The 25,000-nt window shown below is 43.8% G+C and overlaps 2 protein-coding genes across 2 annotated transcripts; one reads left to right on the plus strand and one right to left on the minus strand.

Annotated features, from left to right (window-relative positions):
- Positions 1-24: 24 nt before the first annotated feature.
- Positions 25-15,272, plus strand: LOC134283919 (serine/arginine repetitive matrix protein 2-like; the record flags this gene model as incomplete). The annotated part of the gene is given in 2 exon segments (XM_019685792.3): positions 25-6,683; positions 14,873-15,272. A coding segment is annotated over 1 exon segment (6,631 nt), but the record flags the coding sequence as incomplete, so codon positions are not given.
- Positions 15,197-19,603, minus strand: LOC109412145 (uncharacterized). Its single transcript, XM_019685794.3, has 3 exons — positions 18,467-19,603; positions 18,083-18,403; positions 15,197-15,742 (listed from the first exon to the last, which is right to left on the minus strand). Exons 1-3 carry the CDS (start codon positions 19,428-19,430, stop codon positions 15,288-15,290), a joined length of 1,740 nt encoding a protein of 579 aa, XP_019541339.2. The 5' UTR covers positions 19,431-19,603; the 3' UTR covers positions 15,197-15,287.
- Between the last annotated feature and the right edge of the window lie 5,397 nt (positions 19,604-25,000).

Raw genomic sequence — 25,000 nt, forward strand, 5'->3', positions numbered from 1 at the left:
CATCCACTCCTCTACTCCTTCCACAGAGCACTCGGAGGAGGTCATCTACGACCACATGACCACATTTGGCAACGTTAGCTTCGTACTGAAAACCACTACCGTGACGTACGTAGTGTTCGAAGAGCCCTCAGCAGTCGAGGCCAGTTGTCGGTGTGACTATCTGGATCAGTACCCGGTGACGATCCGCTCGGTGCTGGACGGTTCCACCGGTGCGTCCATCGAGACCTGTATCTTGGAGCAAATCGATCAGAACAGCAGTCTGCTGGTCGACGAGGAGGAAGGTCAGATCAACAATTTTATGCAGCTTTTGGACATGGAGAACTTGGACGACTACTTGGAAGCGGACGAGAAGGACAAGAGTTCCGGCTCGGATAAACCCCTCCTGGAGGTGGGCAATGAAGAGATCATTGTAGCGGAGGAGGATACTGTTCAGGATGGTGAGGCAGGTGCGGATGTTGCTGCAATCGAGCAACGAGCACTGCAGTCACAGGAGAATGCCAAGGATTCTACTGTTCTGATTGATGAACGGACAAGGCGAATATTACAGCTGAGCGGCAACGAGTTGCGGCTGGATGATTTGCCTCAGTTGATGGTAGCTGTGCGAAAGGTCTCCAAGCGTGTGAAGATTGGTCCCAAGAAAAACAGTACGACTAAGCCAAGCGGAAATGAAGAGACGACGTTAAAGAAAAAGAAGCAAAAAGATGGAAAGGAGAAGAGTCCAGAGCGTAAGAAAAAGACGGGAGATCCTGGAGTTAGTAAAGTGAAGAAGAAAAATAAAGAAGATAAGGAACGTAGTGCAGAGAAGAAGAAAGTGGAAGGAGAACACGTAAAAGATGGCGTAGTCACGAGCAGCAAAGTGGAAGTGAAACAGGAGAAACCACCGGAAGATCCAGGAGCTAGCAAAGTGAAGAAGAAAAATAAAGAAGATAAGGAACGTAGTGTAGAGAAAAAGAAAGTGGACGAAGCGCACGTAAAGGAAGGCGTAGTAACGAGCAGCAAAGTAGAAGCGAAACAGGAAAAAACACCGGAAAAACTAGAAAAGAAGCATGTTGTGGAAAATCAGGGTAAGAATGTGTGCATGTCAGCGGGTGCCAGTGAAAAGAAGGAAACCGTTCCAGAAAAACCCAAGGAAAGTACTGAAAGTAGTGATAAGCCTCAGAAGAAAAAGAAGGAAGTTAAGGTGGAAAAAGAAGTTGAACCAGCAGCAAAACCGGAAATTCCCAGTGAAGTTCAAGAAGTCAGTGATAAACAAGCGGAGCATCAGAAGTTAAGCAAAAAAGTGTTCGTGCAATTAACGAAACTGTCTCCGGAGCAGATTGAAATTTTGTCCACGGTTCAAAAGAAGAGTGCCGCTAGTCAAGTGAAAGCTGATGATGTTCCAGTGAAGCAGGAGAAGAAATCAGAAGTCGCTGTGCCAGTCAAAAAGAGGAAACCAGGTCCCAACAAGGAAGCTATGAAAAAGCATTTTGAGTCGAAAAAAGCTGGGGCGAGCGAAGAGATTACCAAAAAGAGTGCAAAGCGTGTTCTCTCCGATAGTGAAGAAGAACAGAGCAAAGCATCAAAAGCGTCCCAGAAAACACCGGAAACCAGTCCATCACAAAAGAAGCCCAAGAAACCGAAACATGACAAGCCAGTCGAAAAGGAATCTCCATCGGATACACAACAAGTGAAAAAGGAAGAGCCAGCTGCAAGTCTTGAAAAGCCAATCGAAGAACCGACAACAGATACCTATGTGGAGAAAATCGACCACACAACTGCTGATATTGCCGAGCCTGCTGTAGACGAATCGATAAAGATTAGTGAGTCTGTTCCCGACATTGCAAATACGGTAGAAATAGGCCAACTGGAGTCCAGCGCCATCGATATGGAGTCCGATGAAGAACAGCCGCTGGTAATCGATGAACCTCCAGAGGAAGTTATTGAAACCCTGTCAATCGAAGAGAAGAAGCAGGAACGGGTATGCGTCGTTCTTGATGCAAGAAGCGCCAGCTTGTTGAAAGGAAAGACGCACGGTGAAAACCGTTTGTTTATTGACGTTCTACCGAAGCTACAGGTGAAACTGAAGCGGGTCTCCTCCTCAGACTATGTCGTAGTAAGACCCAAAGAACATATTAAGAAAGCCGTCGATCACCACGTGAAACCAGCGTCGAAGAAGGTATCCTTTGACGATTCGTCCACCAAGAAGAAGGAAGACAAAATGGAGAAGCCACGTAAAACCAATCTAGACAGAATCGATAGCAAGTTCCTGCCGGCTAATTCCAAGCTTAAGTCGAAGGTTAAGTCTAAGACGGATATCAACCACAAGAAGCATCTTCCGGTTCCTGAGCTGCCGATCGAACTGAAGACTCATCTCAATACGAGCTTCAAAATTCCCAAAAAGGATTCCAAGGTGACCCCGGCATCAATCGATCGTAACGCAAGTGAACTGAACTGCCTGCATAAAGAAACGGTCGATCCAGATGCACAACGGAAACGGTATCAAAAAGAACGCAAACCTCGTGATCACACCAACAAAAATCGCGACTGGAAACAGAACCGGGCCGACAAATCCGGAGGACTACCCAAGGAGCGCGAACCGTCCCCGGTGGATTTCTTTGACCCATCTTTCGATGATCACTCTCCGTCACCGCAACGGGTTCCACCTACACCACCTCAATCCGATCCTGCAGTTGTCCCGGCTACTGGTCCTTCAAAACCAGCCCCTTGGAAGGAAAATCGGAAATTTGAAGCGCCAAAACGAGCAGATAAACCTACGTTCCAGGAAATATGGAACATTCCGCAGAAGAAACCGGAAGTCTGGGCGCAGCCGCCATGGGAAGCCAAGAATGCTGCGCCGAGCACGCTCGGAGGCGGAGATACCTGGGATTCCGAACCAGTGCAAAAGCCTCTACGTGAACAGAATTTGCCATCCGATAGCAGAGACCGTTGGTCCCCGGGACCCAAGCCACGTGCCCAGCAGCAGAAAAACACCATTGATTCTGGAGAATCTTGGTCCCCGGGTGGTGCCGCTCCAAGAAATCCACAGCAAACGAACGACCAGCATGCACCTCGGTCCACAAATCCTCCCAAGCGCAGCATGATACAAGACAGGCCTCGCGGTAGGAGCAGATCACCCCGACAAGATCGGCTAAACAATACCATCTCTACGGGTGATATGTGGGATGACGGAGATCCAGTTTCAGCACCCCGCAAGGAACCATCGCCGAAAAGAAACATTAGTCAAAACCGTACTCAGAATCCTCTATTGGGAGGTGATACATGGGATGATGACGATCAAGAACCCACAGGCTTAGCGTCATCTCCAATGGATCGTCGAAGTCTGTCGAATGAACCACCTGCCTTCAATAGGCCATCTCCCGATCGACGAAGGCCAAACCAATCGCCAGGCAGGACACGATCACCACCTGATCGACGAAGACGGAGTGCGGATCGATCCCCGGTCAGACCTAACCGTGCAGGCCGAATGCAATCACCCGATCGAAGAAACTTCAGGCGAAGTCGAAGTCGGGAACGATCTCCCATGCATCGATCTCGATCTCCAGCGCAGCAGCGACGACGATCGTTGGAAAGATGGAGACCAGGCGTGAGCCGATCACCCGAGCGTAGAAACTTTGTACGTGAACGTTCGCCTCTCGACAGAAGGCGGCGCAGTCGCAGCAGATCACCGCAGGGACGTCGAAGAGGACCTCCCTTTGAGGGATCTCGTAGTCCTGTCCCACAGCCACGTACAGGTCTTAACCTTGCACCGACAGATATGTGGGACGCAGACAGGTCGCAGCCTCAGCGATTGTCACCGAGGCGCGATACTTTTCGAAATACGCTGCTTTCCGGAGGAGGGAACTGGGACGATGATATTGTGCCACTGAGAGGCAGATCCGTCGATTCACCACCGCGATTGAGAGACTCGTTGTCCGATCGTATAGCATTGCGTGATCAAAGGTTCCCCATGGACCGGTTATCGCCCAGTTTTGAAAGAAGGCGGAGCCCAAGTCGCGATCACGCTCGTGATCGCTTGCTTTCCGGACGACGAGAGACCAGTTTTGATAGGTCGCTTATGTTCGAGGGTAGCAACAATAGATGGAACCGCGATCGTTCGTCTGATCGCAGGAAGCGAAGCCGTTCAAGATCGCCAGAAAGGTGGCGCAACAGCATGGAACACTCACCGGTTCAGAGAAGACGCAGCTTCGAGGATAGAAGTCCGGGCTACCAGAAAACCTTGGACTACTGGAAGGCAGTGGAAGATCAGGAGATGGGAAACCTTTCGCCGAGTAGATCAACTGGGGAAAGAATCGATTCTCCTGAGCGATGGTCGCCACGTGATATTCTGGAACCTGGAGATAGATCATGGTCCCCGCCTCCGCCGAAGGTTAGAGAAATGGAGCGACACAAGAGTCGTATCGACTCGGAAGAAATCTGGGCAAATGAACCTAAACCCAAATACCAAAGGGATGAGGTTGGTGGATCGTACAGCCCGTCGACTGCTTTGGATGCCATCAGCTCCGAAGATGAATGTGATTTTGGCAAGTCGCGGGGTGGCAGAAAAGAGCCTTCGGCAACGATCCCGCTAAAACTTCCCCGGCGCAGCCAGTCTCCAATAAGCAAGCTTTCTGTGGCAGCAGTTTCTGCACTCGATCGTGATCGAGACGCTTCACGGGATTCCTTTGATTCTATTCCTTCATATAATGAGGTCGATCCTAAGACTTTTGGAAATGAAGATTCAAGACCTGCCAAGGAAGCTACTCAATCTACTTTCAAGCCAAGTATAAAAACAGATAACGTACCTGAGAATCTCTCTCCTATGCCGCAGGCTGCCCCGGATGAGAAGAAGACTGTCTTGGAAAACTTGAAACAGCGGGCGGAAAGACTAAAAAAGTTAGAAGAAATGAAGCTTGCTAGGCAGAAGCTTTTAGCGCAGATCAAAAACAAAACCACGGTAAACGTTGAATCGACTACTAAGCCGGAACCAAAGCCAAGTGAAACCCAAGGGCATGCGATACATACAGGACCGGAATTCGAGAGTAAGCCTATAGATCCGCTTAAACCTGAAACTCCAACGGGTCCGCTTCCGATGATCAATTTGCCCACTCAGCCTCCTGTATCTGGACCAGAATTGACCACAGCCCAGCTAGCCCAGATTGTTTCAATGATTCCAGCCTGCCCACCCTTACCAGCTGTAGCTGTTCCCCTCCTACCCTTCGTTGCTGCTCCTCCACTACCACCTGGAGCTGCTCCACCGGTTCCGCCACTTCCTGCAGATGCTCCTCCACCTCTACCTCCTGATGAACCTCCGCCACCAGCGCCTCCCGCTCCCGTTGAGCTGCCTCTCCCTTCGAAGCCCTGGGAGCTCCCATCCCACTTCCCTGTCATGCTGCCTGTCGATGTAAGTCAACCACCTCCTCAGTTGACCAATCCCCTGTTCCAACCGATGGAACCTCCACAAATGGAGGAAGACAAACAGCCCTCTCAGCACTTCTCGAACTTCAACCAGGATGATCACGCTACCGATTCGGGAATGGCTCCCTCAGGCTTACTGGATAGATTCCGGCGTCCGCAGCCCAACAGAGGTCCATTCTTCAACGCTCCTCATGGAGACAACCCACGCAGTATTGCCCCTCCGGAAGAAAATAGGTTCGATCGTGCGAAGAGTTTCAACAGGAACCAATTCAACCAAGGCGGCAATCGTGATCCCCGTCCAAGCTTCAGTGGCCCAAATTTCTCTGTCCCGGATATGCCGGAACAAAATGAACCCACCTTTAGCTTCAACGAACAAACCTTGCAACAAGGTGGCAACCGTGATCCGCGACAGCAAGGTCGCCAACAGTTTCAACAGCACCAACAGCGATTCGGAGGCAACCAGCAGCAGCAGCAGCAACAACAACAGCGTGATCCACGACAGAACCATGCCGGCAACATATACGGCGGTGGCCGCGGACGAGGAGGTCGTTTCAACCGCAATCAAGGCAATAGGTTCAACAACAACAACTCTGGCAACAATTTCAACAACCAAGGCAACAGGTTCAACAACAATCGGGGAAATAACTTCAACAACAACTTCGGTGGAAACTCGGACAACTTTGACGACAGTTTCAACTGCGATCCGGGCAACGATTTCTCGGACAATTCCGGCAACAACTTCAATGATAATTTCAACGATGATTCTGGCAACAACTTCGATAACAACTTCAACGATGATTCCGGCAATGACTTCAACCATGGCTTTAACGATAATTCCGGCAACAATTTTGATAACAACCAAGGAAATCGCTTCAACAGCAACAATCCCGACAACAATTTCAACAACGGTCAGAACAATCGCTTCAACAATAACGCTGGCAATAATTTCAACAACCAGGGCAATCGTTTCAACAACAACCAGGCCAATCGCTTCAGCAACAATCCTGGCAACAATTTCAACAACAATAACCAGGGTAATCGCTTCAATAATAATAACCCGCAACAGCAGAGGTTCAACTTCCAGCGCAATCAGCGATTCAACAACAATAGCAACAATCGCTTCAATAATCAACAGCAGCAAATGATGCAACAACAGCAACAGCAGCAGATGTTTGATGAGGGTTGTTTCGATATGAATGAAACGGATGGTGGCGGCGGAGGTGGCAACAATGACGCCGATGAATACTGGGATATGGAGTAGAAACAATGTGTAAATTATCGACGGAATGGTAAGTTAAACTTTGCATTATTCGTTTAAGTTTATCGATACTGATCGAGTAAAAGTAGCATTTTCCATATCAAATCGGAATGAATCTGCTTTTGGGTTTCCTATTCTGGTACCACCGACACTTCTTTCATTTTTGATTGTTACTAAAAAAAAACAGTCAAGATACCGTACTTACCTTACCGGTCAGACTACGGCCTGAGTGTCCTCTGCTGTACGTAGGAGTCGTCACCAGTCTACTCGGTCCATGGCTGTGTGTCTCTCTCCAGTTCCGCACTCTGCGAAGGGTCTGTAAATCGTCCTCCACTTGATCGACCCACCTAGCTCCCTGCGCACTACGTCTTCTTGTACCGGTCGGATGACTCTCGAGAACCATTTTAGTCGCGTTGCTGTCCGACATCCTGATGATATGACCCACCCACCGTAGCCTCCCGATTTTTACGGTGTGGTTCTCTCAGCAGCTGATGTAGCTCGTGGTTCATTCACCTTCCCCAAGTCCCGTCTTCCATCAGCACTCCGCCGAAGATGGTACGCAACACCTTCCGTTCGAAAACTCCAAGGGCGCGTTGGTCCTCTGCACGTAGGGTCCATTCTTCATGCCCAAAGAGAATATGAATATCATAAGCGAAACGAAGCAGCTGAACGGACTTCGTACAAATAGTTCCACTCGTGATTATCCCTGCACTCCTTATTACGCCTTCTAATGTGATGTTAAATAGCAAGCACGAAAGACCATCACCTTGTCGTAACCCGCTGTGAGATTAAAAAGGACTCGAGAGTGTCCCTGATACTCAAACTACGCACATCATTCGATCCATCGTCACCTTGATCAATCGTATCAGTTTATTCGGGAATCCGTATTCGTACCTACATAATCAGGCATAGCTAGGATAGGCAAAAGTCTCGACACTAAAAATAACATGATCTTATGTCGAATTCGTTTATTTGCACCCCTTGCACCGCTTTGCCACCGGGTGTAACAAACTTGCACCGAAACCGTTCGTTTATTCGCAGGTACTGTTCTGTTTTGACACCCGATTGGCACCGGTGCAAGAAAAAGCTACACCCAGTTTGAGCACGGTGTAGCAGGTACAAAGCTAGTTTTACCAATACATGCATATCGCTGAACTTGTATCGTGGTTTTGTTTTGGTATGAATGATGATTTTCTCTTCGGCATTAGGTAAACAGTTTTCTTGGATATTCATTTAACAGCAAATCTGTGCGTTTAAAAATTGTTTAAACTCGATCGATGATTATCACGTCTTTCAATCAACTTCTGAGGAATCTTCAAAATTTATCGTTAACATGAAATTTCGAAGAGTTGATTCAACGTATATTTTTTCCATTACTATCTATTTTTTTTTGATTATCGCAAATATGTGGATTACCTTTAATGATTTTAATCATTAGAATGTTCTGTCGTATGGTGATCTATTAATTATGAAAAAATTGACGTAATAAAGTTTCGATAAACCCAGAATAGAATAAAATTCTATTCATTCAAATTGGACTGAAATATTGCTGTAGTAACATTTTGTAAGAACAAACAGTTTCAAAAACCGTAAATTCAATTTTTTTTTCTTACAACAAATATTGAACTTTTTAATTACATTTAAAGTCAAACAAATGTCATTAAAGGATGGTTAAAGCGTTTTTAATATGAGTTGCGTTCCAATAACGTTATGTCCTAAAAAGTATTTATTTATTTTTCTTTTTACGTTGTAGCTAAACGTTTTCTATTGAACTGCCTTTAACATTTTTTGTATTAAATTTGTGTACGTAGATCGTTTACAATTGGGTTTTTAAATTAAGAAAAATATATTGATTTTTCGATTTTATACGAAAGAGCACCTTTTTCTGAGCCACTATGATTTTTTTCAGATTTTTAGAACCTTATTTTGGTACCTAAAATCAATTTCAAAGATATTTTTTGAAATCACCTTTTGACAGCTGGGCAACTGTTTGACAGCTCCGCCCAGTACAAACTGCGACAAGGGGTGATTCGACAAATCGCTCCCATACAAACTTCAAATTGATTTTTAAATAGGTTCCCGGGCTCCGAAATTCATGAAAATTTGGATTTCGGCTCAGTTTGACATGCGGATTCAGAATATCGAATTATCTCAACACCGTTAAAGAAGCCTATTGTATATTAGCATCTTTTTTTATTTGGCAACGGAAATTATTAAATTCTAAAAAGTTACTTTTAATTGAAAAATTATGATATTAAAAAAATATGGTGATTAAGAACAAAAGATTTTACATCAAAACGATGTAATCGTACATAGGAATCGTGATTGTATTGATTATTTAGTACATCGGAATGCATTGCATCGGGCGGGTTGCATTTATTTTTTGCTGTGTAGGAGTGTTAAAACATTGGATAACAATTTTCAAGTAACATTTATTATTACAAGTGTATCATGTACAAGTGGATTACTGAAAACTTTTAAAATTGTTAAATTGGATATAGAAAGTAAAAAATAAAAATAAATAATAGTTATTTATGTAACGAGTTGCAAAAAGTTGATTATTTCAGCACGAGTCGTACATTTATCCAACGAGGCTTGCCGAGTTGGATAAATACGAAGAGTGCTGAAAAAATCGAGTTTTGCAGCGAGTTCCATACAAAATTTTATGCAATGATTTTTTCATAATGCAACCCATTTGAGTTGCATAATGTTCATAATGCAACTCAAATGAGTTGCATTATGAACATTATACAATTATTTTTCATTATGCAACTCATTTCAGTTGCATAATGAACCAGTTTGGAAAAATTGGCCATTATGATACCAAAATGAGTTATATAAAATATAAATTATGATACTGAATTGCATAAAAATAATTTTGTTCATCACGGAAATCATGAAAACATTGATTGTGTTTATTTCTGATATCCTTTATTGTTTTCATTGACGCTCTCACGCGCTCTTACTAATACCATCATAAGCTGTCAACAAATTGCACCGAAACCGTTCGTTTTCCGGTGTCAATTGCTACACCGGTGCAGTGCACCGTCGGGAATAAACGAATTCGACATTACTGTTGTTCGTAGGCACGCTCAGAGAGTGTTGGAAGTGGATATCTAAGGACCGAAGGAGATGGTGAATTGCGAGGAAAGATCGTGGGGTGAGGTGGGCGTTGGATTCAGGTTGGCTTTCTACTTCACAGAATTGTTACTTGTTGTCCCACCAGAACTACGTGGATTTTTTCGCAATTTTTCCACTCAATTTGTCAATTTTTCTACACATATTGTGCCTATGAACTTCATTCATTACGTATGTCCAGCCATAGCTGTTCTTGATCGATTATATCATTCAACACGTTATTTTTTATTATTTCTGGAGTAGAACAGCTTCCATAAGAAACATTGCAAGAAATTCTACGGTTTGCGCTGGTCACCTGCACCTCCCTGTTGCTCAAGGCCATGAGGAACTTTTCCGCCTCAGTAATCTCATCTAGGTTTTCACCTTCAGAGTCGCCGCCCCTGTAAGAGCCTTGATGCCCTCGCCAAGGAACTGTTCCGCCGGACTCTTGTAGGCGAAGTCCTAGCGCTTGAGCTCGAGGATCATTTCACCTGTAAGAGAACGTCTGCATACATCAGATCCACGAGCTTGGCCTCGCTACTCATCGTTTTCAAGACTTCCGAGTACTTGGACTCTTCATTCCCCCATTCACCCTACTCGCGCTTGACACCTGCCCTACTAAAAGGTGATACGGTCAAAATTTGGTCACACAATTTGTTTCATAACTTGAGACTGCGTACACCAAAACAGCTGATTTTTGGACTAGTAATGGTACATTATATGTAGCTTATACCATAAAATTTTAACAGTGTAATTTCTCACATGGCTTGGTCAGCCATGGCAAAATCAAGAAATTGACATTTGTAAGGTGCTACGGTCACCCTTACAGTATTCGGTAGGGGTAGGCCGAGGACCGACCCATCGAGAGTCCGACTGCACACTAATTGCCATACCAATAAGTGATTGGAAGGCAGTGCCCGAAGCTCTCGCCAATTAAAAATAACTTCTTCTCCCGCTTTGACATACATGTGCACAACAGTGTATGTGTTAGATGTTCATCTGATCCCATCCGAAGAGGGTTTGGTTTGGATTGTGAAAAGAAGATAACCATGTGCAATTGTGGAATCGAGTTCATTTCTAGGCCTACTGGCGACGGAGATAGTCGAGTGACTCCGTAGCTTGAAGGAATAGAAGCGCCCGTCTAGCGAATTGGGAGTCGTGAGTTCGAGGCTCACCGGAGTACGTGGATTTCTTTTTATAATTTCAAAACTCAATTTGTTCATCGAGCACATGTTCTGTTGTGCACATGGATGTCAAAGCATTTTCAACAGTATAAAATTTTCATCAAAATCGGTTTAGTATTTGCGGAAATATTGTGAATCCTGCAAACTGCAATTTTAAAATTTTGTACAAAGAGGATTGAAAAATAAGAACACATTTTTACTCTTTTATTTATTGAGCCAGAAATACTGAACCAATTTCAATGAAAATTTTTCTGTATGTAAAGTATACATATCAAAATGTTGTGTAAAAATTTCATTCAATTTGATCCAGCCGTTACAAAGTTGTATTTGCTTAAGTGGCACCCGGTAATTTTTTTCATATTCAAACTGCTACAACTTTGATAGCATTCATACAAAATGGCTCAAAATTTTACTAAGAACATATTTTCATATTAGTATTATACTGTAAAATTTTGATAAAAATCGGAGCAGTATTGGTAGTTCTATAATCAAAATTGTGCTTTACTGACCTTAAATTTCCGAAAATTTACTATGGAGCGCCTTTGTACAAAATTTTAGAAAGGTAGGTCGATGGTTTTATCTATATATCAACCAATACTTAATCGATTTTGATGAAAATTTTATGGTATAAGCTACATATAATGTAGCATTACTGCCGTAATTCTGCAAAGTGACGTAAGCGACATAGATAGTTTTGGCCCAATTTCTGGTTATTATGCATAAAACTCTTGCTCCTCCTCTAAGTTTCTTTCCATAGATGATAGATTACGACTACTTGCATCCTAATACAGCAGGCATACCACAGTGTTATTTTTACACCAGATATTATATATAATATACCAAAAAATATCGACATTTTGAATGGCGCTTACGTCACTTTGCAGAATTACGGCAGATTATTTTTCAATTTCAATTTAATTTATTTTTCTGGAACTCTGCGTTACTACTTTTAATATTTACATTTACATTTCAGAGATTTGGTTTACCTTTCAGCTGAGAACAATTCAAATTCATTTAAGATACATAAATACAAACAACAGAAAAGTGCTAGCTACATGTAGCTTTTTTAGGGAAAAGAGTTCAACAAAAAAACCCTAGATTTCAGAATGACTTAAAACTAATATCACAGATGTTGAGGGAAGAGTGCTTCGATTAGCGGGTTTGCTGACATCTCACAGGACGTCCTGAAGGATCTCGAGGCCCGTTCGATGCTTGCATCAATGGTGAGGACTCCGGCCAGCTTGTGGAGATCGTCGGTCGGGTACCAGGGGTTCAAGTTGAGAACCATCTTGAGCAGCTTGTTCTGTTTGACTTGCAGCTTCTTGCGGTGAGATTTGGCGCAGTTGCCCCAAACTGCCGATGCGTAGGTGAACATTGGCCGGATGATGCACTTGACTACCAATAGCTTGTTTTTGATGTGCAGTTTCGACCGTCGATTCAGCAGGGAGTACAGCGCTTTGGTAGACCGATCGACTTTTCCAGTGACGTAGTTCACATGTTTGTCGAACTTCAACTTCTTGTCGAAGAGCACTCCAAGATATTTAACTTCCTCGTCCCACGTAGTTTGCTGACCATTGACGGTGATCGTCCTACGGGGGAGGTATTGAGCTGCACGCCACCGGGTGAAGAAAATCGACTGAGTTTTGGCTGCATTCAGTTTGATCCGCCATTTCCGTTGGAATTCCTGGAGACTGTTCATCGCCGCTTGGAGGTGAGTTACGACGACTTGCGGATCTTTGTCCATCTACCATCAGTACATCCGAGGTTAGGACGTTGTAGAGGATCGGACTCAGGATTGATCCTTGGGACACGCCAAAGGGGATGTTTTGGGCGCTGGAACTTTCACCATTTACAGCAACCGCGAAAGTCCGATTTGAAAGGAACGATTGCACAATCTTGACCAGGTAGAGTTGGAGATTCGAACGGAAGAGCTTGTACACGACGGCGTCTTGCCATACGGAGTCGTAGGCTTTTTCCACGTCGAGAAGAATCATGCCAGTCGATTTGCCCGTTCGAAATCCTTGTTTCACCTTTTGTGTGATGCGAGCAAGTTGGTGCACCGTTGAGTGTCCCGTTTTGAAGCCGAACTGTTCCGCTGGAACGACTTCTTCCGTCTCCAGGTGACGGTATAACCGTGCGAGGATTACCCTTTCCAGGATTTTACTAAGGCTACTTAGGAGATTTATCGGTCGATAATTACCTGGATTGGTGATATCTTTGTTTGCCTTCGGGATGGCTATCACGTTGGCGTGTTTCCATCCGGTCGGAAAATAGCCTAAGGCCAAGCACGCGTTGAAGATTTTGGTCAAAACAACCAATCCTTTTCTTGGTAGGTGCTTGAGGCAGGTGTTCCGGATTCCATCCTGTCCGGGAGATTTCCGGTTTTTCATCGTGCGGATGATTAAGTTCACCTCTTTCGGTTTGACCAGGGCTGCATTAGGAACGGGTGGTTTTGCACCGCGAATTTGGTGGATTGCAGTTTCCACCGCCGCCGAGGTTTCCGGATCGCCTTGCTCTTCATTGTTATGAGCGGCAGCAAACGTTGCTGCGAACGCTTCGGCTTTCTGTGATGGACTCACAACGAGGTTACCGTTGACGTTCAGCGGGGGGCTGTACTTGACCGTGTTCCGGAGGCTGCGCGTCAGCTTCCAAAATTGGTTGCTGCCATTATTCAGATTCTTCAGCATCGAACCAAAGTTCCTGTATCGGTGTTCTGCGCTTCTGGTGCTGATAACGTTGTTCAGGTGGTGTACAACCGCTCCAATCAGCGGGTCACGTCTACGAATAAACTGCCTGCGCCGAACATTCCTCAGACGAATCAGCAGCTTCAGCTCGTCGGGAATTTCCTTCTTTTTTGGGAGGATTCTTCGCGTAGGAACAGCAGCCTCTTCAGCCGCCTTTACTATCGAAGTGATTTTGCCTAGTGCATCGTCGATTTTCTCCGGGCGGTCCAGATCGTTGATCCAGTCTGCGAAAGGTCAATTTCCAGATCGACTTTTCGAGCGAATGTGCTCCAGTTCGCTTTGTCGAAGCAGCGGATGGTCTTTCCCGCCGGGGCTACTGGAATTTTAGCGTTGATTGTGAAGGTTACGGGCAGGTGATCCGACGACAGCTCGACGTGTGTTATCGGCCTCGACATCTGCACCAGGTTGTTGGAGATCACCAAGTCCAGAGTAGAAGGCTTCCCTCGCCCAGTAGGAATGCGGGTCAGAGTCTCCGGGGCATGTATGTAGAAGTCCGTGGATTACTGGTCCAAAAATCAGCTGTTTTGGTGTACGCAGTCTAAAGTTATGAAAAAAAATGTGTCGCCGGAAAAATATTGACCGTATCACCCTTTATCTTTATTTGACTTGGTGTCTTGCTGAACTTTCTACCGGCGAATTGCGCGTTGAAAATACGACACTTCCTGGAGTAGAATTTTCGCCGTTGCACCAATATATTTTGTGTATGGTATCGCGCCACTTGGGCGGTGGCTTCTATATTCGTCTGTTTTCCACTATAACTCAGTCAATTTTGAACCGATTGGCTTGAAATGTTGTACACGGGTAGATACTATACCTATCTCACCACATTCCAAAAGTTGTGTCAATTGGTTCAAATTTGACTGAGTTATAGTGGAAAACAGACGAATATAGAAGCCACCGCCCAAGTGGCGCAATTCCCTATGACAAATTAATGATGGTGTCAAACACGAAATCGTTGATTTCACGATTCGAAGTTCTTGCTAATATTACTGTTAGGGGAAGGTGGGCAGTTACTTGACCAACTTTTTTTTGCCAACTTTACCTGGCAGGATGCCAAAAAAGTTTAGTTTTTTGATATCTACATGTACTCTTGACCTACTTCGTCTGTGCTGTTCGAAAATATCACAAAAACGCAATTCTTATTTTAATTCTTTCCCCTTTTTCTTTTTTTTCAGATTCCGATAGTCTTCGGAGAGCACGCAGATTTGAATTCGGAATGTTTTAGCATAATTTTATGTCTACACACAGATAGCGTTGCTAAATTAGTTTGCTTTAAGGTCAACAATATTGTAGAATTTCAAAACCGATGTGGATAGATTTTTCTATCTTGTGTATTTAATATAACAAATTAAATAAAACGATGAATGTGTACAGATGTAGCCAACTCTTGAACATAGATGTGTTATTTTGATTTTAGATCTTTGTTTAAGTACAATACGCTTGACGCGGTAGGTTTTTTTTTCTTTTGTAGAGCTCTAGTAATTAGAAGCAAACTAAACAATGTTTTGTCACTGAATTCATGTATTTCAAATGCAAAATACAAAGGCAAAAATAAAACATTTACAGTTGTACATACTTGGTTGGTTAAGTTTACTTATTTCGACTGAAGTTGCCAGCTGCGCTCAACTTCTGGGCCAGCAGTTTCTTCTTCTTGTCCCCACCACCCTTTGCCGTCTTGTGTTTCTTGCCCATCTTATTGTGGGCAACAGAGCCGTGGAAATCCGTTGTCGGTGCTTTTGGATTGGATCCGCCTTGTTGGCGGTTCTTGGCATCGGTCGCCGGTTGTTTCCCGCCGGCACCACCCGCTCGGTTCTTTGCGACTAGATTACCTTTCTTGTTCCTTCGCTGGTGCTGCTTGGCCGGATCTACCTTCATTATGCGCAGGGCTCTTCCGTTGAGCAGCTGTTGGTTCAGCTTGAGTGCCTTGGCGATGGACACGCCCTTCTTGAAGCACACGTAGCCGATACCCCTGTCGGCAATTTGACGAACGTATTCGATCTCGCCGACGCGGCTGAAGAAATCGTACAACTCGTTGTCGGTGGTTTCTGGAAAAGAAAGTTATATAAAAAGAGTTGACAGTAGGTATTTCCAGAGGAATATTCTGTTACAACCAGATTGGAGTAAATTGATCATCGCAACCAAGGGTAAATATCTAGCAACAAACTTCAGGTTTTTAATTTTCGGCTATTATAGCAAAATCTAGATATAGTAGTGCACGCACATTTAATATTATTCGAGAGTTCGAAGGTACGCTGCTGCCACCTGGAAAAAGTTTACTGTATGCGTGAAAGACCGATTTTTTAGCATGGGGAAGCATAGGAAGTTAGTTTTCAAATGCTTCTAAAAAATTCAAAACAATATTTAATTAAAAGCGGGTTGGTGTACGTGATGAGAAAATCAATTAGCAAACTTTTTAGCATATAATTTTGAATTAAAAGTTTTTTCTCAGATTAGGTACTGATTGTGTAGAAAACGAAGATTCTTAACCCGTACATCAATCCGTTTTTAATTAAATAATGTTTTGAATTTTTTAGAAGCATTTTAAAATAGACTTCCTATGCTTCCCCGTGTTAAAAAATCGGCGCTTCACGCACATTATCATCTGTGGTAATTTGCTTCGTAGTCCCCAATTCCAGATGAGATTGGCAGCCATCTTTTGTTGGAGATGGCACACCCTAGTGCAACATCAACGTGGTGACGATGGGTAGCGTGATGTAGTAATCCTACATTATAGAGATCTGCGGAGGCGGCCATTGTAAGCCAATGGGCCTTTTCATTTGACGTCTTAAATCAGCTGATTGTTCGGGCGTTTGACAGTTCTTCTATGAAGATGACACGTTCTTGTTAGCAGCTGTTGTTCAAGCTTTGTAAACAAATGCATGCAGGAATCTGTCACATGAAAAGGCCTATCGTGCAGAAAGAACTGTCAAAGTGTGAGCCAAATGAACAGGCTGATCGTTCGTAAGAAGGCGTCGATTGAACGGTATTGCAATCCGAACTAAATAAATTAAAATTATTTATTTTTAATATCGAGAAATTGACGGTATACGTAAGTTTAGTAAAAAGATAGAATTTAATTAATTCTGCTTTCAAAAGCTCAAGCTTATGACGAAACTTTTGTTGCTGCACTTCTCGAAAAAACATTCATTGCTGCTTCTTGCTTCATTTCTGCCGATATGTTTAGCTTAACACTTTGCAATAAATTTCAGATTTCATCGATTGCTCCGCTATTTTTTTCAAAATTTTGAAAAAAAAATCTACCATAATTAGAAAATGTAAACAAAACAACTTGAACCACTACGAAGTCACGCACAAAGTTTGAACATCTAGCTTTGCAGCAAGTGTTGGCAGCTGATGTAAACAAAATGAACAGCGTTGCCGAATCGACATATGTAACTTCCGATTTCTAGCGTGATGCGGTTGCCAATGGCAACATAAGTTTGAATTTATGTCGTTGATATGAAAAACGATCACAGCAACCTGGTTGCGTTCATGTACTGTTTGTATGTTGAATTTGAAGAAAAATCATTCTCTTTGCGTTCAGTCTTGTAGTAATAAAGACGTGTTTTTCATTTGCTCCCGACCCTGGTTCAGACTCTGCTAGTCCTCGAACAGGTTATTGTGACCGGCCGAATTGAGTAGCAGAAGCCGTTCTAGAAAATACAACTCAGGTTAGAAGCTCCCTGTTTTCCGGAAGCTATCTGAAGATGGAGAGTGGACACGGATCGTGAAGCTGACGAACACAAACTACGAGGCGTGGTGTTTTTCGATGCAAGCACTGCTACGACGCGAACAAATGTGGAAGTATGTCGACCCCGGAACTCCCCCCCGGAATCTTGTGACGGGCGCGTGGCTTGAAGGAGACGAACGAGCATTGGCCACGATCCAGCTGACGGGAGATGAGAGCCAGTACGAGCTGATTTGAGATAAAACCACGGCGAGGGATACTTGGGCGGCATTGAAGGACCATCACCAGAAGGCATCGCTGGGACAGAAGGTAACTTTGTTCAAGCAGATTATGAACCAGAATTACGAATGCGGTGCGAACATGGAGACGTAACTGGCGGACATCAAAAAGTTGTACGTCCGGCTTGAGAACTATGGCTCCGAAATGAGGGAGTGCCTCAAGGTGGCATTGATTTTGCGTGGGTTTCCGGATTCGTTCAATCCGCGGACCACAAACAATATTCAGCAGGGCAGGTCGCCGACATCGTTGGCGGCCGCTAACACGACACGTTCGAAGAAACTGGAGGAGCATCACCCAAGACCGACGAAGATGGTGCTCTACTATACTATACGGTCGGCGTTGGAGTGAAGTTATGTACTTTGCAACCGATCATCCGATCAATTTGCCCCTTCTCACCCGATTCCAACATGGTACTTACTGTGATTGATGTTCCCAACAAACACGGTGGAAGACGCATGGCCCATCTGTTTCTGCGTGTGCACCGTCACCCGAATGCGGTTACCTTCCACCAGCTGACCATTCATGGCACAGGCCGCTTGCGCTTCCGGCTTGGTCTCAAAACGGATGTAGCAATTGAGGGCCTTCGCTTTCTTTCGGTCTTTCCTCTTGAACAGCGTAACACCGTCGTTCGATCGGAACCGGAGCGTCAGTATTTTGCCGTACTGATTGAACAGTGACTTTATGGTGGACTTCTTAACGGTGTTCGGAAGGTTACCGATGAAAATTGAATGCTCGGGACCTAGAAAAAATATCGTTTCAGATCAGTTGTTTCAAGCTAATCTAGTAGAAAAACAAAAATTACCTGTGAATCGCTTTGCTGTCTTCTCTTCCTTGGCTTCTTGGCCCTTTGCCTTCTTGTCAGTTTGCTTCTCATCTTCCGAGGAATCCTCTTCATTTTGCGCCTTCGAAGAGTGTTGCTTCAGAATCTTCTGATTGGCACGATCCATTTCCTTATGTGCTGCATCTTCCTCGTCGTCGGATTCACTTTCCGATGTGTCCACATCGCGATCAGCTTCCAGAGCTTTTGCGGTAGGTTTTGGTTTTGCCTGTTTACGCTTCGGTTCCCCGGCTGCCTCAGATTCTTCAACCTTGACTCCTCTTGCCGAATCCTTACCGTGCTTGTTCTTTTTCTTATGTTTCTTCTTCGGCGATTCCTCGACTGCGGTTTCAGGCTCAACCTCTGAAGCCTTGCGTTTATGCTTCTTTGACTTCTTCTGAACCACATCCTCGTTTCCTTCGACCTTGACCTCCACTTCGCCGGCGGTTGTTGGTCGTGATTCCTCGTTGCCATGGGGCTTGTTCTTTTTCTTGTGCTTTTTGGATTTCTTCACCTCACTGGTTTCATAAGTTTTGACCTCCTTTTCTCCGATCGCTTGCTGCGCTTCCTCAACCTTCACCCCGTTGGCGTTAGCCTTGTCCTTCTTCTTCTTATGCTTCTTGGACTTTTTCGGCGTCTCTGATCCCGTTTGTTCAACCTTAACCTGCGGCTTTCCTTCGGCGGAAACAGCCCCTTGCGGATGCTTCTTATGTTTCTTGTGCTTCTTCCTTTTCTTCCCAACAGATCCGTCACCGTTCTTTGCCACGGTGGCGTTGGGAAGCGCGTCCAGCACTTTCGGAGCTGGAACCGTTTCCGATTTCTTCGGCTTCTTGATTTTCTTCGATTTCAGCGATAAGCCCATGAGGCCGGCCGATCCATCTTTGGATTCCGTTTTTTGGCCAATACCCGCATCTTTAAGGACAGCACCTGCTTTGAATTTCTTTCCCATGGTTCACTGCAAGTTCCGCTATGAGCCGCCACAAAATTTCCGATAGTTTCTGTAACTTTTTACGCGTTTTTAAATTTTCTACAATTTACAAGCGTGCAAACCGGCGAGTCAACGTGCCAGATGAAAACACAGTCAAACAAAAGTACGATGACAAAAACGGTAATCAAAACAAACACGCGTGCGCTGGTTTGACATTCTTTTCAGGGCTGTACAAAAAGCTGGATGCAAGATTGATAGAAAAGATAGGAACCGACTTGATTAAGCATATTAAGGTGATACGAGAGGCCGTGTTATTGTATTCGGAGTTTTCGACTAGCGAAGTTGGATTTTTCTCCAAATCCATGTGTCGGACTTAACTTCGGAAATGGTGCGCTGTAAAGTAAACCTGGTCCGCTATACAGCGCATCACTTCCGAAGTTAGGTCGACGCACGGATTTGGAGAATAATCCAACTTCACTAGTCGAAAATTCCGGATTTCAACTGCACGGAGAATATTGTCACAGACAAACAGACGTAACACTTGCGAAATTTCCATCGACCACGCTTTTAACGATCATTTTAAATTTTCATAGTCGTGACTTTCACAACCAGAGGCGCGCGCATCGTTTTTCTATGCGTTTGACGTTTCACACTAGCGCCTTCTGTTGACGATATGGCACAACACAGTGCAACTTTTCCACCAGATGAAGGTAGTGTGAATTGGGCGATGGATTTCCATAAAAATCGTTCAAGGTGTTACGTCTGTTTGTCTGTGATATTGTGATGAAAATATTGTACACGTTCGAGCCATATGTTTCAAACATCCCAAGTAACCATTAAGCTGTAAAAATGGCATTAAATCGATTCTATAGTCGAATATAGAACCTGGCTAACAGAGCTAATTGGTTCTATATCCTCTGATAGAGCTGCTCAAAAGCCACTTTTGGCGCATTATTCGGCTGATATACGGCCAACTTCAAAATTCCGTACCAGGTCTCTGGAGCGGGAGTTGTCAAAAGTGAGACGAAGAAAAAAGAAAAAATATTTTGTTTATCTCCTGTTCTTTTCTCACTTATTTTGCTTCCACTGAAGTTACTTTTTTGTTGTATGACCCAGATTCCAGCGGTTGCCCTCCGGGTTCCTGATGGAAAGTCCAAGTCCATTTGCGTTTTCCACCTGCTCCAGCGATGTGGAGTCAGTGTGATCAAACTAGTATTTAAACCATGCAAAATAATAGTTTGGGTATCTCGGCGGTTCAAAATGATATGGGAGGGTGATGTTCGAGGTGATGTTAGTGGTCAATTTGGTGGTGATGAATGCAGGAACAGAGATGCAGGAGATGCCTCGTGAGAAGCAATTTGTGTACAAATAGTCGGAAAATGTTGCAGCTCCTCCTCCGCAATGTTTTCCGACCGGATCTGGAATTTGTAGAACTAATAAAGTTTAGATTGAGTTTAAATAAGGGCAAAGTAACACGAGAGAGTTCTCTTCATCGACTCTCTTTTCTTCAAATTAAAGTGACAAGATGCAAGTATTGTTGAACTTTTTGGTCATAAATCGCTAGGTTGCGATGCAATCTAGCGTCTGAGTGTAAAAAAGTTCGATTGAGTTTGCATCTTGTCACTTTAATTTGCAGAAGAGAGAGTCGATGAAGAGAACTCTCTCATGTTAGTTTCGCCCTTATTTAAACTCAATCTAGAAGTATGAGAATCATGTCTGGAATCACCACATTTGCTTGAAAGATTCCATTATCCATTATTGGTCGAAATCAATTTTGATTGATATAAACGTCATGCACTTCAAGCCCTGTGACAGCACTGACAAACTTATTTAGAGCTTGTAGGCTTTATATAAGCTTACAGGGCTTATTTTAGTTCTTACTGTTCATAGAGCCTATAAGCATTAGGAATGCATATATAGAGCTTTTTAGCACTGAAAAGCTGTTCAATGACCGTTATTATGCTTAGAACGGTGCTTAGTGGTTACCTGGGATTGAATTTCACCACTTGGAAAACATATGAATTTAACGTGTCAAACCAGTCATAAATATACTTTTCGAAATCATGTGTAAAACACGTTAGTTCGGCATAACAAATGTCAATTTTCTTAGAATATCAGTACCAGGCACCCAGCTTCGGGTTCCTGTTCACCTAAAATGAAGCATGCTAAGACATACTTACAGCGGGCGAGTTTGATGATGTACAGTAAGTGATAGGCGAACCATTTCCATTATCGATACATAAACACACTGTCAAACACGATCAAATCATGTGTAAAAGACAGTGGTTTGGAACCTAAACTTTTCAACATCTGATTCAAAAGAATTACACGTTAATATTGTCGTCGCGGTTGAAACCCGAAGTTTTATCCACACCCGACTATCGAATTTTCTCAAAATTCATATCTGAAACCTAACGTCGGACGTAGTGCGCTGGACAGTGGACCTGGCCCTCTATCCAGCGACTGTATCCGACGTACGTCCGACACACGGTTTAGGAGAAAAATCGATTTACGCGTGTCAAAAATTCCGATTTTCAACTGCACGAACAATATAAAATTTATGTTTGCTCAAACATAAATAATATTATTAAAGTGTAAACGCCTTATACATGACCTCATTAAGGTTAAGCGGTGTATTATGGTCTGTATACGCTCGCAATTAAAATCAATGATTTAGCCACAGACAAACAGACGTAGTACCTTGAACAATTTTCATGGAAATCCATCGCCCAGTTCACACTACCATCACCTGGTGGAAAAGTTGCACGAATCACTGTGTTGTGCAATATCGTCAACAGAAGGCGCTAGTGTGAACCGTCAAACACATAGAAAAACGATGCGCGCGCCTCTGGTTGTGAAGGCCACAACTATGAAACTTTAAAATGATCGTTAAAAGCGTGGTCGATGGAAATTTCGCAAGTGTTACGTCTGTTTGTCTGTGATTTAGCTGTCCTATAAATTTTATGAAAACAGTCTTGGAAACTTAAAGTTTGCATTGTTATCAGTGTATTGTTCGTGCAGCTGAAAATCGGAATTTTTGGCACGCGAAAATCGGTTTTTCTCCTAAACCGTGTGTCGGACGTACGTCGGGCACAGTGTGCTGGATAGAGGGCAGATCCGCTGTCCAGCGCACTACGTCCGACGTTAGGTTTCACCAGAGAAAATAGGTAGAGAAGCGAAGAGCCGCCTGAACGGCAACACTTTTTCAATTTTGATTTCATTGCTCGGATGCTGGCAACTGTCGCAAAGCAGATTAATCCACCCATCGAAGGTAGTGCCTATCGCATATCGCGTTTGAAAACTTTTTATATTGTGCCTTGCAAGATAAATCCGCGAAACGCGTTAGTCTTCTTCTTTTCCATCAAGTTGCAAAAATATGACCGCATCACTATGAGCGACCTGATGGTCAGAAATTCTACATGCGGCGCTTATATCAAATCCACATGAGGCTGCGGCGATATGGCCGCGAGGAGATGCACGCGATACAGACGCAATGTGGAAATGGAAAAGATGAAGCCGTATCCCCCTGCAGCAACACTAAATAACATCCCGATTATTAAACACTGTGGGAATCTCCTTCGGTGATCCTAATCGGTCACGGCTCAGACGCAATCCGGAATATCCGTAGATCCGTCCCACTGGTCTGATACGCTCTTCACTATCACTCCGTTCCCCGTCAGTCCCACTACTCTACTGCGCATATCCAAACAACACCCTAAACTGAATATACCGTATAATTGTTATGCTACGTTCACACTACGCTCTATATCAAGTAATATAGAGCGATTCTTGATATAGAGGCTATATCAAGTTCTATATTACTTGATATACCATACAAATCAGTTGTCATCCTATATTAAGAACGGAACGTGATATAGCGTATATCAAGTTCGTTTCGTAATATAAACCCGAAAAGTTGTGGTTGGCAACCCGGCCAACATAGCGCTGGGCGATATTTTATGTTGCGAAACGTCAAGTCGCTCGCAACCAAAACAAAAACTTTAGAAAAAATGAAAAAAAAAACTTTGTGCACTCGGTGGATTCGGTACGGATTCAGTGAAAACAAAATGTTTCTTCTAGAGTTTCTTCCACAGTTTCTTTGAGAAGCCTGAACAATTTCAGCAACGCAAGCCAAGAAGCTCAACGGAACGGAAAGGAGGAAAGCCGGAACATCAACTACAGCATTTCCCCGTGAATCCCTGCAGCAGTTATTCAGGAACTTCAACAGTTCCATGGTACAATGAGAAGGAATTCTACAGAACAACTTTCACCAGCCCCACGGGAATTCCTCAAGACGCTCCACGAGAATCCCTTCAGCGTTTATGTGTGAATCCGTACATTCCGCGATGACATTTTTACCAGGCTGCATCATCAGAAATTAATAAGCATTTTTGTAGGACATCCCCCAGGATATAACCGGAATTTCTATGTATGTAGGTAAATTGCACCAGAAACTCCTCCAGGATTTCCCTGGGATTTTTTGCAAGATAACCATGATTAACTTAGAAAATCATTTAGCGGATTTATTCCAAGATTATCATGGAAATGTTCCAGTAGTTTAAAAACCAGCAGCTCCGCGGGGAATTTATCCACAAGTTTCCCGTGGATGAGCTCACCGCATAATTTCTCTTGGTTCTCTCAAACCCTAGCAAATATCCGGTTGAGTTGCCTTAGCATTTCTCCAAAACATTCCCAAAATACGCCCATAATTTCCATGAAAATTTCTCCAGAAGTTATCCAAATATTTTTCCAAGATTTCCCCGTCAATACATCTAGGAGTTTTCAAAGATATTCCTATAGAAATTACCCGTAAATTCAAGCTGCATCTTCATGGGAATTCTACCAGGTGCTTCCTGGGAATTCCTCCCGGAGTTTCCCGTGAATTCCGCTAGGAGTTTCCCGTGCATTTTGCCATAAGTTCCACGTGAATTCTGACAAGATTTCCCATTGAGATTTTTCAGGCTTTCTTCGGTTATTTCTCCAGGAGCTTCACGGGAATAATTAGGACGAGTTACACGAAAAATTTTTCAGGATTTCCACGGCAATACGTTCATGAGTTCCATGAAAATTCGATCAGAAATTACTAGGGTTTTTTTTTTCAAGTTATCCCTGGAAACACACCAAGGATTTATCGAGAAAATTCCTTAGAAATTTCCCGGGAATTTCTCTAGTTCTTCGGGAATTTCTCCTGAAGTGAACTGTAAATTTCTCTAGGATCTTTCCAAAAATTTTTGCAGCAGTTTTCTGGAAATCCCTCCAGGAGTTCCATAAGACTCGGGAATTTTTCCTTCTTAGGAAGGAGTTCCTCGGAAATTTATTCAGAAGTTCCTGGAGAATTCCTACAGAAGTTACTCGGCAAAACCACCAGGAGTTCCCCAGAAGTTCACCGGAGGTTCTACCAGGAGTTCTTTAGGGGTTTCACCAGGAATTCCCAAGAATTCCTGCAGAAATTGATGAAAATTTCTCCAGTAGTTCCCTGGCCATTCCACATGTAGTTTCCAGGAATTTTTCCAGGAGTTCCACGGGAATTTCTCCCGAAGTTCTTCGAAATTTCTCCTGCAGTCCCTCGACAATTATTTCAAAAATTCCCT

Source organism: Aedes albopictus, chromosome 1 (assembly GCF_035046485.1).
Source record: "Aedes albopictus strain Foshan chromosome 1, AalbF5, whole genome shotgun sequence".
Lineage (NCBI taxonomy): Eukaryota > Metazoa > Arthropoda > Insecta > Diptera > Culicidae > Aedes > Aedes albopictus.

Coding starts and splice junctions, on each gene's coding strand:
- LOC109412145 (XM_019685794.3), bottom strand. CDS start 19,430: ATGGGAAAGAAATTCAAAGCAGGTGCTGTCCTTAAAGATGCGGGTATT. Junction 18,404..18,466: donor GACAGCAAAGCGATTCACAG/GTAATTTTTGTT, acceptor TATTTTTTCTAG/GTCCCGAGCATTCAATTTTC. Junction 15,743..18,082: donor TGTTGGGAACATCAATCACA/GTAAGTACCATG, acceptor TTTCTTTTCCAG/AAACCACCGACAACGAGTTG.